Source organism: Dendrobates tinctorius, unplaced genomic scaffold (genome assembly GCF_039654945.1).
Source record: "Dendrobates tinctorius isolate UK_male_01 unplaced genomic scaffold, ASM3965494v1 ptg000030l, whole genome shotgun sequence".
In the NCBI taxonomy this organism is placed as follows: domain Eukaryota; kingdom Metazoa; phylum Chordata; class Amphibia; order Anura; family Dendrobatidae; genus Dendrobates; species Dendrobates tinctorius.
The window spans coordinates 45,186,992-45,203,989 of NW_027361698.1; the positions used below are offsets into that span (position 1 = coordinate 45,186,992).

General features: G+C 41.4%; 1 protein-coding gene across 1 annotated transcript in view; it reads left to right on the plus strand.

Moving 5' to 3' along the window:
- The window catches only part of LARP1B (La ribonucleoprotein 1B), a 67,259-nt gene extending 51,521 nt beyond the window's left edge, over positions 1-15,738 (plus strand). The window contains exons 7-11 of the mRNA XM_073572073.1: positions 9,396-9,538; positions 10,750-10,894; positions 14,193-14,302; positions 14,546-14,673; positions 14,872-15,738. Of these exons, the coding sequence (XP_073428174.1) occupies positions 9,396-9,538; positions 10,750-10,894; positions 14,193-14,302; positions 14,546-14,673; positions 14,872-14,928 (583 nt within the window). The 3' untranslated portion in view covers positions 14,929-15,738. The remainder of the gene's footprint in view (positions 1-9,395; positions 9,539-10,749; positions 10,895-14,192; positions 14,303-14,545; positions 14,674-14,871) is intronic.
- Positions 15,739-16,998: the final 1,260 nt, after the last annotated feature.

Sequence of the window (16,998 nt, forward strand, 5' to 3'; positions counted from 1 at the left end):
AGCCTATGGGGCCGCCTGTTATTCTATGGAGCCGCCTGTTGTTCTATGGAGCAGCCTATGGGGCCGCCTGTTGTTCTATGGAGCAGCCTATGGGGCCGCCTGTTGTTCTATGGAGCAGCCTATGGGGCCGCCTGTTGTTCTATGGAGCAGCCTATGGGGCCGCCTGTTATTCTATGGAGCAGCCTATGGGGCCGCCTGTTATTCTATGGAGCAGCCTATGGGGCCGCCTGTTATTCTATGGAGCCGCCTATGGGGCCGCCTGTTATTCTATGGAGCCGCCTGTTGTTCTATGGAGCAGCCTATGGGGCCGCCTGTTGTTCTATGGAGCAGCCTATGGGGCCGCCTGTTATTCTATGGGGCCGCCTGTTCTATGGGGCCGCCTGTTCTATGGGGCCGCCTGTTCTATGGGGCCGCCTGTTCTATGGGGCCGCCTGTTCTATGGGGCCGCCTGTTCTATGGGGCCGCCTGTTCTATGGGGCCGCCTGTTCTATGGGGCCGCCTGTTCTATGGGGCCGCCTGTTCTATGGGGCCGCCTGTTCTATGGGGCCGCCTGTTCTATGGGGCCGCCTGTTCTATGGGGCCGCCTGTTCTATGGGGCCGCCTGTTCACCTTTGTGCAACATTATATGGAGCGTATTTTGTATGGAGCATTATATTATATGGGGCTCCTGATTCAATATGGCATTTCAAAAACATTTAACCTTCTGATGTCTCAATTAATTTTATTTTTATTGGTATCATTTTTTTTTTTTTTTTTTTGAAATTTACCAGTAGCTGCTGCATTTTCCAGCCAAGGCTTATACTCAAGTCAATAAGTTTTTCACTTTTTTGTGGCAAAATTAGGGTGGTCGGCTTATACTCGAGTATATACGGTAATTATATTTGCAACGCTTTATTCTGTGAACTATAACTTTTTTTTTTTTTCTGAGGACGCTGTATGGCGGCTTGTTTTTTGTGGGACAAGATGACATTTTCAGTGGTACCATGTTTATTTATATCCGTCTTTTTGATCGGCATGATAAATCCATTGGTTTTTTTTTTTGGCTTTGTTACAGACACGGCGATACTAAATGTGTACTTTGTATTTTTTATTAACAGAAAACAAATTTATTAGGGAATATTTTTTTATTTAGGAATTTAAAAAAAAATATATAGACACTTTTTTGTTTTCTCACTTTATTACTTTGTCCCAGTTTGGGACATCACTGTATAGAGTCAGATCGTTCATCTGACACTTTGCAGTGCACTGTGTCAGATCAGCAATCTGAGAGGCACTGCCAGGAGGCTTTCTCAGCGCCTGCACTCAGCAGGCACTTAGAAAGCCACCTCCCTTCAGGACCCCGAAGGCCCACGCAGCCAGATTGGATCTGGGGACCTGCAGGATGGAGGCCCTCAGAACAACGTGAGCACATGACGTTCTGAGGGCCTGCGTGATTCTTCCCTATGCCCCCAGTACACTGCGATCATGTTTGATCGCAGTATGCCAGGGGTTAATATGCTGGGGGGCGGTACGTGACCACTCCTGGCACACAGTACCGGGTGTCAGCTGTGATAATCAACTGACACCCGGCCGTGATCAGCTGCGCTCCCCCCGTGAGCGCAGCTGATCGCTATGATGTACTATCCCGTCCATGGGCATACGGGCCCAGGACACCTGGAGGGGATAAAATGTCAGGGGTTAATACATCAGAACAGTTTTGAGTATTTGAGAAGGGTTTGGAGAGTTGCTGTTCCTAAAAGTGTCAACACATCCAAACTTACACTGAGTTTTTGTAAAAGAAACTGCCAAATCCTCCTCTTAATCTCAAAACTAAGTTTGAGGTTTTTTTAAGGATTTTTCAGTTTATCATGAAGCATATTTATAGATTGCTACATGAACTAGAACCATTGTCTGTACATGAATGCAGTGCCAGAGCAACTGTGATTTACAGGAATAAATCTCCAAGCTGAATACAGTGATCAATTTCAGTTTCGGGTCAGCTCAATCTACAGTGATTTGCATAAAGTATTCTCCCACCTCCTTTGGCTTTTTACCTGTTTTGTTACAATACAATCTGTTTAAATAAATATTTCTGTAATTCAGTTTGTGTGATGCATTAGCACTAAATAGTCTAAGTTGGTGGAGTCAAGTGAAAAAAAATGTAGGCATACATTTATGGGATCAAATGGCTAAAATTGGGCATATGCTATGAAGCCCCTAAGATTTTCTGGTGCAAGCAATTGTCTTCATAAGTCACATGCTTATTGAAAGGAAATCCACCTGTGTATAATGTGAGTGTCACAAGGTCTGTTGGTATATAAACTAGGGATGGGCGAATCTACTCGTTACTCTGCGAGTAGTAGGGGACTCGCAGGAGTCGGTACTCTGCAAGTTTCCAAGCGATTACTCGCATAGTAACGAGTCCAATGCAAATCAATGGCAATCCTAGTTTTTTCAGAGTTTAAGGCTAAGTGTACACGTACCGGAACTCTTGCGGAAATTACCGCGAGAATTCCGGAATTCCATTCCGCGGGAAAGTCGCATTATAAAATACCCGCAATTTTCCCGCGGAAAAACTAGCGTTTTGCAAGCGTAATTAGCTTGCAAAGTGCTAGCGTTTTCCAAGCGATCTGTAGCATCGCTTGGAGAACTGATTGACAGGTTGGTCACACTCGTCAAACAGTGTTTGACAAGTGTGACCAACTTTTTACTACTGAGGCTGCCTATGCAGCATCAGTAGTTAAAGATAAAATGTAAAAAAAAATAAAAAATGGTGGACGCTATCGCGGGCATTTTCGCAAAGGACTACTGGGAACGGATGCGTGGAGAGGCGGGAAGGCTGCGTGGGACGTCGGAGGGTGAGAATAACAATATTTTTTATTTTTAAATTCTATTTTTTACAGGGATATGGTACCCAAAGCCCGGAGGACAGTCTCCTCCTCTCCTCCGGACCGTGGGTACCATCCGCAATTGTTCTGCTTACTTTCCGCATGGTGTGCACAGCCACATGCGGGAAGTAAGCGGAACAATGCATTCCTAAAGAGTAAAAAAAAAATGGCAGCACAGGAATCGCTGCAATACTCGCATCCCAAATTCATGAACATTGGACTCGCTAGACTTGCAACGAATAGCGAGTTTCCGAGTCGGACTCGTTAGAGTCTAGCGATTCCGAGTATTTCAGGATTCGCCCATCCCTAATATAAACACTATTTCTGAAAGGCCACAAAGGCTGCAACACCATTAACAAAGAGGTACCATTAACAAAGAGGTACCACTAACCAAACACAATGAAGATCAGGAACACCTCCAAACAAGTCAGGATTGGGTTATTTTTTATTTTTTTTTAAAAAAAAAGATTCCAATATCTGATCCTCCAGAGGACAATCAAGTCCATTATCCAATGGAAAGAACATACTACAACAAACCTGCCAAGAGAAGACTGCCCACCAAAACTCTCAGCCTGGATAAGGAGGGCAATAATCAGAGGCAGCACAGAGACCAAAGGTAACCATGAAGGCGCTGCAGAGTTCCCTAGCAGGCTGGAGTATCTGTCCATATGCCCACAAGAAGCCGTACTCTCTATAGAGGTAGCCTTTATGGAAGAATGGGCAGAAAAACCTTTACACACAAACTGTAAGGCTCATTTTTATTTTGCCAAAAGAAGTGTAGTAGACTCCCTAAATCTATGGAGGAAGGTGTAGTTGTCAGACAAGACCAAAATTGAACTTTCCAGGATGTCCCTCCTGACTGTACTATCAGGTTGTCATCCTTCATATCTGAGAGGGACAGGAACACACAAGAGGTTAAAAGGTCCCTACCTCCACCAACCACCTGTTTTTCCTGTCCTGATATCTGACCGATATACAAGAGGATCCTTTTTACCTTTCCTGTGGATTAGGAGTTCTTGATTCCAGGCCCAGGAGGATTAGGGTTCCTTGTAGGTCATCCCTGGGTTGAGCGATTCATCAAAGCCACAAGTATGGTAGGGTGAGGCCCAATGTTAAAACTTCCATCCTGATACGGAATTTAAATGGTCTTAATGAACCATTAGAGAATTCAGGCCTACAATTTCTCTCCTTTAAAAACTGCCTTAATGGTCACCATAACTACATCAAGATGGATTGAGGAAATAGTCATTATCCATCAAAGATCCATACCTAAGAATCCTAGATGACTGCATAATCTTGAGGCTAAATCCAGCCTTCCTACCAAAAGTGGTAACAACCTTCCACATGAGCCAAGAATCTTGGCCCCCTTCTGCCAAAACCTATAAAAAAAAAAAAATGGTAAATAGATTGCATTTCATTCTTTAGATATCAGAAGGATGGTCCTCCAATCCTGGAAACCACTAAGGACTGGCAAATAGATCCCAGTCTTATCTTACAATTTGCTGAGAAAGAGATGTCAAAAGCAACATTGGCAGGATGGGTTAGGTGAGTGATCAGCCTAACCGATTCAGCAGAAGGAAGATCTCAGGACAGCATCAGTCCATTGTGCTAGAACAGTAGTCACATCGTGGGCAGATTGACCAGGGACCTCGGTGGGCCAAATCTGCAGAGCTGCAACGTGAACAAATCTTAACCTTTTGTAGACATTATAAACTGGACGTCTTCAGAAGGCCATCTTTTGGCCTGATAAAAAGGGTCCTCCAAACAGTAGTCGCACCCTGAATGTATCCTCTGGTATTCTCCTGATGGTGTTGTCATATAAAGTAGGCTTTAGTCCTACCGGTAATCTGTTTTCCAGGAGTCCATCACTGCACCCATTACATTTCATCCCTTTAAAATTCCTATCTATGTGAAGGTAACTTTTGTAGAAGGAAACTGAATAAAATGGTTGCATCCATCCTGGTGTGGTACTTGGAAAATCATTATAAAAGAAAAAAGGAATGGGCCACACAGGGGATCACCTGAGGCAGGATTTCAGCATTGAAAAGTTAACAATCTTTGTTGAGACACTTAAGACAAGTACATAAATAGTTAAAATCATTAAATGACATCTTACAAATGTAATCGATGTTACAACCTTGCACATTTTGTACACATGGCTATCTCATGCTTCACTCCAACTTAAGGTACTGTCACACTTAGCGACGTACCAGCGATCCCAACCAGCGATATGATGCGGTCAGGATTGCTGGTGCATCGCTAAGTGGTCGCTAGTGAGCTGCCACACAGGCAGATCTCACCAGCGACATCACTGGGGTCGGGGGTCACTACTTTCCTGATGTCCTCCTGCCCGGCTCCACTCTCGTCTCTCCACAGGAAGCTGACGACGAGAAACAGTCCAGGACGTTCTCGCGCGATCAGCGATAACCAGCGGGGGAGCCGGTCGTAGGTAAGTATCAGACACAGCGATATCGCTAGCAATATCGCTATAACGTCACAAGTTATAGCGATATTGCTAGCAATATCGCTTAGTGTGACAGTACCTTTACAGATGGTCACTTGGCTCAGACTTCTTAGGGACATGTGCTGTACCTTCTATAGACGGCTATTGTAACATTTACCATTGAATCTTACAGGCCTAAAGAAATAGGGTATTGAAAAGGCAGATACATTTTTGGTGGGTTTACAGGTGGAATCTTGCCTTGCCCTATATATGTAACTCCTATGGATAATTTAGTGATATGCTGCAATATGTTTTGAGTAATTTATTTTTTCAATTGCTTATTCCTGTAGGCCCACTAAGGGTGGATATAGTGTGGCATACAGGGGCAATTGGACTTATGTTTCTGTGATTCTATATAGGGACTCTATATCCAAGCACTTTAGTGTGTAAATATGTGGTGCCCCTGAGGGTTCAGTTGCCAGAGAGGTACTGCACCTCCTCCTGAGGTGTGGTATGCCACCTTCCAGGTAAGGTAAGTTGGAGGCTCCTAACCACACTCCAACACTCGCATCCCACACAACACAGTAGTTCAGCAAAGCCACATTGCGGCTCCCTGCTTGGAGTGTAGCAGAGCACCTTTGGTGGTTCCCTGCTTGGAACACGAGACGTGCTGGGAGGCGGGTGGAGTTAGAATACATAAAAGAGCGGGAAGGTTTAGAATGTCAGTCAGTCAGTGAGGAGAGAAGATCCCCGGGAGAGGGATGGAGGAAGGAGGTGCTGCAGCAGCAGATCTCAGTGACCTGGGTCTGCTGGCACGGGAAAGGAAAGGAGAAAGACATTGAACAGAAATTTGATCTTCCATAAGAAGGAAAGAAGAGTATGTAACGTAGGAGTAAAAGGGAATAGAGGACGTGGGTTAGAGGAAGAACCCTGCCTAGAAGTTCTAAGCGCAAGGCTAGGGCCCGGTCCCCGAGGTTGTATGGACACTAATGGTTCTGCAGCAGACACCGGTGGAGTAGTGGGCTGTAAATGCACTACTCCCATCTAAGACTTCGGGGCACAACAGCAACTTGGATAGTGAGCCGGGACTTGGGAGAAAGGAGTCCCCGAAGCAGGCTACAGCTGTCTGCCGTACAAGTAGAGTTCTTGGGAACATCTGTCAGGAGGAACTCCCGTGTAACTCAGTACTAGGAGTACTTCATTCAAAGACGCTATAGAGGAGATGTTCAGGAAGGGAGCATCCTATCTTGCCTGGAGGTTGACTGGGTCCCTGACCTGGAGGACACAGCACGGAGGCAGGCACCTGTGTGTACTACAGACTGTGAGTAAAGCTTTGGAACTACAAGCCCTGGTGTCCTCCATTCATTCCTGCGCCAACACACCGGGTACCGCTACATCTGAGTACCAGCTTCTGCACTGCCTGTGTCTCTCATCTACCCCTACATCTACACTGCCCTGGGACTACAGCTCCACCTGTGGGGAGCTTCACCATCTTGGCTGCAACACTCAATCAGTCCCAGAGGATCTGCATGCAGCGTCGGCTTAACACCTCACTTGCCGAACACCACAGGTGGCGTCACGAACTACTCATTCGATCCATCACATTCCACCATTGCAATTCCCCTTTTTCTTGGGCGCCCAGAGCCACGGACCGGGTCACTGCTGCTGTGACACATCCCACTGATACTGGCCCAGTACAGAGTACCCCACAGCCCTGGGAGGGCGACCCAACTACCTCAAGGACTGGGTAATTCTTATGGGAGCAATTTATTTTGGTCACATGGCCTATAAGTCCTGTCCTTATATGTATGTATGGAATGCTTTATATGTCTTTTGCAATATTTAATCTTAGAGGTATTTTTCACAGCCTTTATATGTGTACAAAATGTGCAAGGTTGTAACATCGATTACATTTGTAAGATGTCCTGATTATGGTATGCTATTTATATGGTAATAGGTCTTTCCCTTTAGGTCAGAAACACTTTTGGTGTTATAGCTGTGAGATTTTGGTTCTTTTGTGAACCTAATGACTTTTTGTATGTCACATGTGTGACGGTTTTTAATGGTTTTAAATGTTTATGTACTTGTCTTAAGTGTCTCAATAAAGATTGTTAACTTTTCAATGCTGAAATCCTGCCTCAGGTGATCCCGTGTGACCCATTCCTTTTTTCTTTCTTTATAGTGCTACATAATTAGTTTGGGTCGGGTTTAGATCCCTATTTGCCAGTGGTTCCCCCGTGTTTTTTTTTTTTTTTTTTTTGTACTTGGAAAATCACTGGTGGTGAAGGGAGGTGCATTTTAACCTCTTGTATGTTCCTGTCCCTATCAAGGATATGAAGGACTACCTCCTGATTGTCCTGTTATGATGGACTTCTGGAAAACCTATTACTGGTATGACTTAACTGTATCTGGGGGATACACAGTTTTCAACCTGGACGGTGCCACGAGGTAACCATCCCACCTGAAAACCACTGGTGAATGAGCTGCTGGGAATGCAGTGTCAGTGACCGGGGTGACATCGAATTTACCTTTCGGGTTTTTTTTGTTTTTTTGTTTTTTTTGTTTTTTTTAATTTAACGGCTCTACGCTATAAACTTCTGTGAAGCCCTTGGGGATAAAAAGTGCTCACCACACATGTAGAGAAGTTCCTTGGGGGTGTCAAATGGTGTCTCTTGGGGGGGGGGGGGGGGGGTTTCCACTGTTTAGACTAATCAGGGGCTCTGCAAACTTGACATGGTGTCTGATCTTAATTCCAGCCAATTTTGCTTTGGAAAAGTAAAACGGAGCTCCTTTCTTTCTGAGCTCTTCCATGCACCCAAAGGGTGGATTACCCCACATATGGGGGTATTGGTATAATTAGGACAAATTGCACAACAATTTTTGGGGTCCAATTTCTCCTGTTGCCCTTGGTAAAATAAAAAAAAATCTGAAGTAAATTTTTTGTGGGAAAAAAAGTTAAATGTTTAATGTTTTTAAACATTCCAAATTCCTGTGAAGCACCTGAAAGGTTAATAAACTTCTTGAATGTGGTTTTGAGCACCTTGAGGAGTGCAGTTTTTAGAATGGTGTCACTTTTGGGTGTTGTAAAAATGAGATCACTGGTCAATGTTTAACCCTTATAACTTCCAAACAAAAAAAATTTTGGTTCCAAAATTGTGCTGACGTAAACATGTGGGAAATGTTACTTGAGTATTTTGTGACATATCTCTGTGACTTAAGGGCATGAAAATTCTAAGTTGGAAAGTTGCAAAATTTGTGCCAAATTTCCATTTTTTTTTTTTTCACAAACACAAGTCCTATCAAAGAAATTTTACCACTAGCATGAAGTACGATGTCACGAGAAAACAATGTCAGAATCACTGGGATCCATGGAATCGTTTCAGAGTTATTACCTCATAAAGGGACAGTGGTCAGAATTGTAAAATATTGGCCTGGTCATTAACATGCAAACCACCCTTGGGGGTAAAGGGGTTAAATGAACATTATGTTGCACATTGGGGCAGTGGCTGACAATGCTCCACTACACTGCCCCTGCATTGGCACTGAAGTGTTCAACTGTATTCACATCTGAAAGACAGACCTGTTTTACAATAATTTGCTGTAAAACAGATGTTCAAGGTGCAAATCCTGTCCAAATCCTCTACTGATGGGGCTTATTTACAAGGCTCACAGAAAGGGCCCTGACCTTGGCTACATTTGTGAGGAGAGAAAGTTTTGTTTTAACGTGGCAGTTATTGCTCTTATTTCATTCCTGCTGCTTCCTTGAGTATTTTAAAGTGTGTGTGTGTGTATAGTATAATAAGTGTATATGTATGGATATGTGTATATTATAATTTTTAAATCTGCCATAGTTTGAGATGTGGGCAATTTTTAGTAAATGTTAGTGTGACATTGCTCACGGGGTAATAATGCAGAGCAGCCTAAGACATGACCCCCTTGTCAATAGAAAAACATATGGCCACCTTCCTTAAATCGGTGGAGATGAACAAAAACTGGATTCTTTTGAGCTGGTGAGACTTAATCTTTAAGATGTCAAGTTCTATACTGGGTTGAGGATTTACCAGTGTCTAATTCCTTTCTGGCAGTTCCAACGCGTCCCCCTCAGATGCGACAGTGCCTGTAAGCACATCTCATGCTCTACCCAAGAACCACCACCCTTCTCATGAACTCTTAAAGTATGGGTTTAATCAGCAAGTATATTGCAAGTATCGGCAGAGATGCCTGAATGGTGAGCACTGACTAGTCTTTGGCTAAATAAGTGACTAACTGAGCTCTACTCTCTGATATTCATCCAGTACATTGCTTTGTCCATTTTCTCTTCTGTGAGACATGTATTTTGGTAAGCAAATTTTACTAATGAATGTAAATTGTCATGCTAAGCACATGTTCGTTATGATATAAGTTGTGTATTCTTTTTAGAGGAGTCATCGGGACTATTCGGCTTCTCTTCCGTTTCGCTCCGCTCTGTTCTGTTGATGGGGTGTAACTGTTGATGTTATGTTGACTGACAGCAGGCAGTCCATGAACAGGACGCTGGCAGTCACTCTCACTCTACAAAGCAGCCCAGAAGAGTAAGTGCAGCGGCAAGAGAGGTGCATGACCACTCTGAGCCAGTGACTGACAGAATAGACAGGTAGTTGTTGAACACCTATCGGTTCCTGGCCCCTTGAGAGACAAAATAAAATTATCCTGGATAATGCCCTTTAAATATTTTACCTTTAATCCTGAACAGATATATTCCATTACAAGCCATCTTCCAATTTTACATAAGGCTCTGCTCACACAAATTAAAGCCTTCTGTATCTGTTGGAGAATATTCCTAATAGCTCAAATGTGAGGTCTCTGTATTGCACGTTGTTTCTCTTCCCACCGCCTATTGCTTAACGTATTGAAAAGTGCAGTGTTTTACTACACAGAATGGCTAAGGACATATCAGGTCAATAATTGGCAGATGTTCTTGCAGAGTGATTTATTTCCCTAATGCAGAAGCCACATTCTTACAATAATCACTATTCCTTACTGCAACTTTATAAGTTCAGCATTTTGTCACCCTCTAGTGGACAATAGAAGGCATATGCTCTGCCTGCATGGTCTAATGCTGTATGCTCTGCACTGATTTATTGGTTTACATAAAACACTGTGCCATTAGCCTTTATCAGCTCTACACAAATTGGGAATAGTGAGGTCTTCTTATGGAAACTGTGCTACACACATAAAACATTATTGCTCAGATAAAATATACAAACCAATATACGTCAATATTGTGCATCTCCAAGGAGAAATCTAGCAAAACCTTCAGTGTGGAAAATGTTTTTTGCCCAGTCTTTGGGTATGTATGCTACAAATAAGCCTTATTTGTTGAAGACAAATTTATGCATCGCATTCCAAATAGTCATGTCCTTAACCAGGTCTAAAAGCTTATCTGCCTTTGCTTTTCAGAAAGAGCTAGATTGGGAATTGGCCAATCCTCGGAGATGAACACGCTATTCCACTTCTGGTGTTTGTTTCTCCGAGAGAACTTCAACAAAAAAATGTATGAGGAATTTAGACTTTTTGCTGTGGAAGAAGCCAGAGAGAACTACAGGTAGGCAGAACAAACAATTACCTGTAACAGGACCACCACTTTAAAATGTGTGGTTTTTTTTTTTTTTTTTTTTCTTGCGGTACTTCCATAAGGAAGACCTTATACCAAAAGTTTATGTACTAGGATGTCGCTGCAACCGTAACACCCAATGTGTTGTGTACATTTGATATTCATTTCATAACTTACAAACCCTAAAGCCCTAATATGGCCACAGAACAGCCTTTGTTGTGAAATGTATCTGTGACTATAGAAGTCCTGCATGGATGAACTGCTAGCTTTAATCTGAGAAAAGCAAAACACAAAACAAATATCCTGGAATAAAAAAGTAAAAAAATATATTGCAAAAATTGCATGAAGGTAGTAATAATAGTAATAATAAGGGTATTTAGTTAACATAATTTTGATCAAAATAATGTAGAAGCCATCCCGCCACGTCACGGCAACCCTTGTGGGACAGTCCTAACTCTTGTATTTAAAACCTTTCCACTTGTCAAGTGACGTAAATGTGAACAAGGACAGAGGGACTGAACCACCAGTAATAGTATAGGCCAGACAGGATGGATTTTCCAACTCAGAAACAGGGCGGTCACACCCTTATATGCACAGAATGCACAATGAAACAATTGAGAAACTGGGTCTGAGCAGAAAAAGTAAATTAATGTGCATGCAAAATGTAATTGCATATGAACACATGACCTTTACACAGAGAAAAGCAAAACACAAAACAAATATCCTGGAATAAAAAAGTAAAAAAATATATTGCAAAAATTGCATGAAGGTAGTAATAGTAATAATAAGGGTATTTAGTTAACATAATGTGTTTAGTTAAGGTCATGTGTTCATATGCAATTACATTTTGCATGCACATTAATTTACTTTTTCTGCTCAGACCCAGTTTCTCAATTGTTTCATTGTGCATTCTGTGCATATAAGGGTGTGACTGCCCTGTTTCTGAGTTGGAAAATCCATCTTGTCTGGCATATACTATTACTGGTGGTTCAGTCCCTCTGTCCTTGTTCACATTTACGTCACTTGACAAGTGGAAAGGTTTTAAATACAAGAGTTAGGACTGTCCCACAAGGGTTGCCGTGACGTGGCGGGATGGCTTCTACATTATTTTGATCAAAATGATGTTAACTAAATACCCTTATTATTACTATTATTACCACCTTCATGCAATTTTTGCAATATATTTTTTTTACTTTTTTATTCCAGGATATTTGTTTTGTGTTTTGCTTTTAGCTTTAATCTGGTGGCTGGCAAAGATTGAAGGTGGTGACTAATTTTTGTAAAACTAATTAGACTGAGAGTGGAATAAACGCTCAACTACCAGATCCACACAGCCTGTGTTCCCTGCTGATCTTGCCTCCTCACTTGACCGCTGCAGGTAGTCGGTGACCACTTTCAGCTGCGTCCTTGACGTTCCATCTGGTGTCTTCTGACTTGGACAGCACTCGGGGCTATAGCTGATGGTGGCCACTGGCTTCAGATGTCAGTGTGTGAAAGAGCACTGGCGGTTTCTGTACAGAGCTTTCCATGGCATCAGGATAGATATAGATAATATACATAAATATTTTTAGTATAAAGATTAATCAACGACTCTTCTAATAGTCGGTGTGCAGAACAAATTGCAGATATCAGTAAACTATATTAGTGTATTCATTAAAATTGATGGTTTTCATCACTCTTTGCCCCTTTTCTAGGGACTGGAAATTCAGTAGTTCTCATTTACTTAGATTTGGGAGAAATTTGCTTTGTGACCTGAGTGGCTTGACTGTCTTCCATCTGGTGTTCCAAGTCTCACCCCTCTGGTCTTGCCCCTCAATATTGTCCCTTTCATCTACCAGACTCCCCTCAGACTTTCTCTTTTCACCACCTGTAATATGTGACTGCAGCTCTCGACACTGGGAAGGTATTACTCTCCCCAGCATGCTGGTGTTGCCCTGAGAGCTGCGTTATGTAATCACCTGACTGCAGCATTGGGAAGTCGCGCACCATGTATGGGGTCAGGGACTGCAGCAGTGATTTGGGGATGCATGTTGAAACCTTGACTACTGGGGCTGGGAATTCCTGCAGTGAGGGCGGAGGGGGATAGATCCAAAACAGGAGTTTCTGCTGGCTGATAAGACCAGTCTACAAACAGCTGAAAAATATACACTCAACAGAAAACTTCACATGAACACTAAAGATGCAGGCAAGCTACTTTAGGTATTCACAAGTAATATTTTTTTTTTTTTTTTTTTAATTCACTGGGCAATCCCCTTAAATCCCCTGCCCCATTAATTTCACTGTCAAATTAAATTGTATTTGGTTTTGCAAACCACATTTTAATAAACCTGGAATTCCTGAATTTCCCTACAACAGCATTCTGCCTGTTCATGCCACAAACTGAGCTGTGACCCAACACTTTTTTTCATTCCTTTCAAGGTTATTGGGTAAATTAAATGGGTAATGTTTCTTTTTAGGAGACTTCTTTAAGCCTTGCAATGCTCCTCTGGGAAATATGCAAATTGTCTCTTCAGAGAAGAGGGCTACAACTCTCTAGCACCACCTGTTCGAAGTATCAATCCTAAAAGTCGATATCGATCCTCCAACGAGCCTTGTGACGTGGGATAAGTCAAACTATAATGTCAATTTGCAGACACTGTTGCTGGCTACTGCCCCTAGTTGGTGTAAAGTGAGGTCTGTTTTGGCTGGTTGAGAGGCATCTGACGGGAATCCAAGGGGAAACGTTTCTCTTTGCAGAGAGTGACATGTCAAGGTGGGGAGACTTTTAAGCCTTGCTTGTTGAAGGGTCCATATTGACTTGTAGGAATGCTACTTCCATTTAGGTGGCAGAACAGTACTAATTCTCTTCTCTGAAGAGAATTTGCATATGGATAAATAAAGGAACACCATAATTCTCCAATTTTTTTTTTTTTTTTTTTTTTTTTTTTTTTTTTTTTAAGGCATATAAATGTGCTTACCTTAGATGTACAAAAGTTTGCGTGCTATGCATTCACTTCAGCAGATAGTTTAATACATGCACCTAGTTTCCACTTGTGTGAAGACATGGTGCCAACATGAAACCTGGGACCCTCCTGCAGTGCAGTTAGAGGGGGCAGGCAACACTACAGCCACGTCTTACTGGTTCTTGGGTTCCATCTACCAATTTGTGTACAGATATGACTGCCATGATTGATAATTTCTAATTGCCCTGGTGACTTTGAACCTTAAAGGGCTAGCATTTACCCCGGAACATCTGTGATGATGGATTGTTGAGCCCGTAATGCAAATATCCTAATTCTTCTGCATACAGGTACGGTCTGCAATGCCTGTTCCGGTTTTATAGCTACGGATTGGAAACGAAATTCAGACCAGATATATTCAAAGATTTTGAAGAGGAGACTCTGAAAGACTATGAAACGGGTAATCTAAAATTTTATGTTCGATCTACTATGGGTATGACATGTCGTCTTATTATGAACAAATCATATGTTTAAATGTGTTAAAATCCAAACTTGATATATTCAGAAAATCTAAAATGATGAATCATATTCTGGATTAATGGCCCATTGCTAAAGCATACATTTTTTTTTTTTTTTTAATTCTGAAAGGCTTGTCATTCATGTCCTGCATTAGTAACTCATTCTTGTCTGTCATTTTAATCAGGTCATCTGTATGGGTTAGAGAAATTTTGGGCTTTCCTCAAATATGCTCAAGTTGAGAATCTGTCAGTGAACCCAACGTTACAGAACCATTTGAGCAAGTTCAAGAGACTGGAAGACTTCAGAATTGATGTTAGTGACTGAAAAGCTTCTTATTGTGGGTGTAGCCATCAGATGTTCAGCTCATAGACTTGATGATTAACCTAAAAATATGTTGTCTCTGGAATTGATGATTACTGCTGCTCAGACAACTGTTGTGTTTCAGATCTATATGAACATGTTTATCATGAATCTGCTTATGCTTTCATTTGATTCTTCTATGTCTTACAGCCACCAATCGCTGGCAAATCTGGACCACGCAGGCGTCCATCAAATTCTGGACATTAAGAGACCAGCTATCGCAGACCACGTTTAGGGTCTTCAAGAACAGGTGCTGTCACAAAGCACTCGGCTGCCATGAATTCTCAGGGTCCTCATGATTACCACCGCAAACCAAATGTCTAACAGCTGGGGCGAGATTGTCAATGAAGAAAATGAATCTAGAAAAACAAACTTTGCACATTGATAAAAAAAAAAATCCAGGAATATTTTAGCTAGAGGCACTCCAGACTTGTGGAATCATGATTGGGGCGAACAATGACATTTTAAGTGTGGTGCGGTTTGTTTGCAGGCTGTTTTATACATGAGAAGGCACAATGGTTTCTGTGACTTGCGTTCTTCGTGCACACGCAAGTCACAGGATGCCTTCTGTTTCTAACAAGTGCTTAGGAAACTTTTAAAGAAGCCATACTAGTGCTGTCCTCACCATTTGGAGATATCCATACTGTAGTCACGTTCTGTACAGAAATTTTATGCATTATGACCTCATTACATTTAGAAATCCAGGTGCTATGTTATAGGAACAAAATGCTGTATAAACTATAGTTCTATAGAATAAATGACTATGGCTATTCATTGGGGAGATGATGCACTTTTCAGCATAGTTTAATGTACAGCAAGTTGTGTTCACATGAGTGCCAATAATGACAATAGTGGACCATGACAATGTTTTCTAAGTGAATTATTTAATATGTAGTATATTAATATTTTCAGTAATAAAAAAATGGTCTAATTCTAGGGCTTTATATATGCAGACTGCACATGTGGTTCTTGACTGATATTCATTTGCTTTTTTTTAATAAATATGTTCTGATTTTACAGCTTTTTTTCTTTTTTTTTATATAATACCAACATCCTGTCAATGTGTTTTGTTTTTTTTTTGTGTTTTTTTTTTTTTATTGGTTTACTCATTTATCAAGACTTTATTTTTTTTTTTTTAATTGGTTAGGATGAACAGAGCTCCAACTTCCCTTGTTTTTATGGTTTCATTGGCTTACTCCTTTTTCTACAAGGGGAACTTGATGTAAGTTGGTTATACAGTACACCCAATAATATCTTTTGCAGTAAACTAAGCTCCAGCTAGAGGTTTAAGTGTCATTTTTCAGTTTTGTCAATGTCTGCAATATGAAGCTGTGACGTAGAAAAAAAGTCTCAAAGCTTCAACTGTTACAAATATGTAATGAATTCTCAGACTATTGAGTCTACTGATTACTTGTGGTCATAGGTAGACCTTTTGAAAGCTGTAGGATATAGCAGACCTCAAGTATCTGAGCAAAGCCAACTGTTTATTTCACATTCTTCCTGGAGCTTTTACGGATGCATTTTATCTGTCTTAAATGAACAAATGCAGAAATACAAAGTATTTCTTCACATTTTATACTCCTGCTTTATCTTCCATATGATAAGGAAATGCATTTCTGTGCTTTAACTGTATTTGTAGAAAAGACTAAAGCATAGAGGTGTTTGGGTTGCTATTAAATGTTTAGAAACATGGTATTTTTATATATACTTTTATGCAACTGGTTTGTGTGTATTTAAAAAAACCAATCTGGAGCACTGTGGTCCTACAACTTGCAGTTATGGTATTAAATGTCTGAAGACTGACTCATACCCTTTTATTTATAGCAGCTAGCACAGGACTAAAATGACAAAACATGATGTAGTGCTGACTTCCCCATTTAAATTTTTTTTGCACTTTCAGTATTTTTTACTTGGCATGTGGATAAAAGTGGCCTAACATCTGCTTCCGAACCATGAATAGTGTTTAATATGAATTCCCTTTTGCTGGTCACGGTGTTTTGTACTCAATAGAAAATTACAAAGTGTATTGTACAACACTTTAACCCCTTCACCCCCAAGGGTGGTTTGCACGTTCATGACCGGGCCAATTTTTACAATTCTGACCACTGTACCTTTGAGGTCATAACTCTGGAACGCTTCCATGGATCCCGGTGATTCTGACATTGTTTTCTCGTGACATATTGTACTTCATGTTAGTGGTAAAATTTCATTCAAATAACTTGTGTTTATTTGTGAAAAAAAAATGGAAATTTGGCAAAAATTTTGAAAATTTTGCAA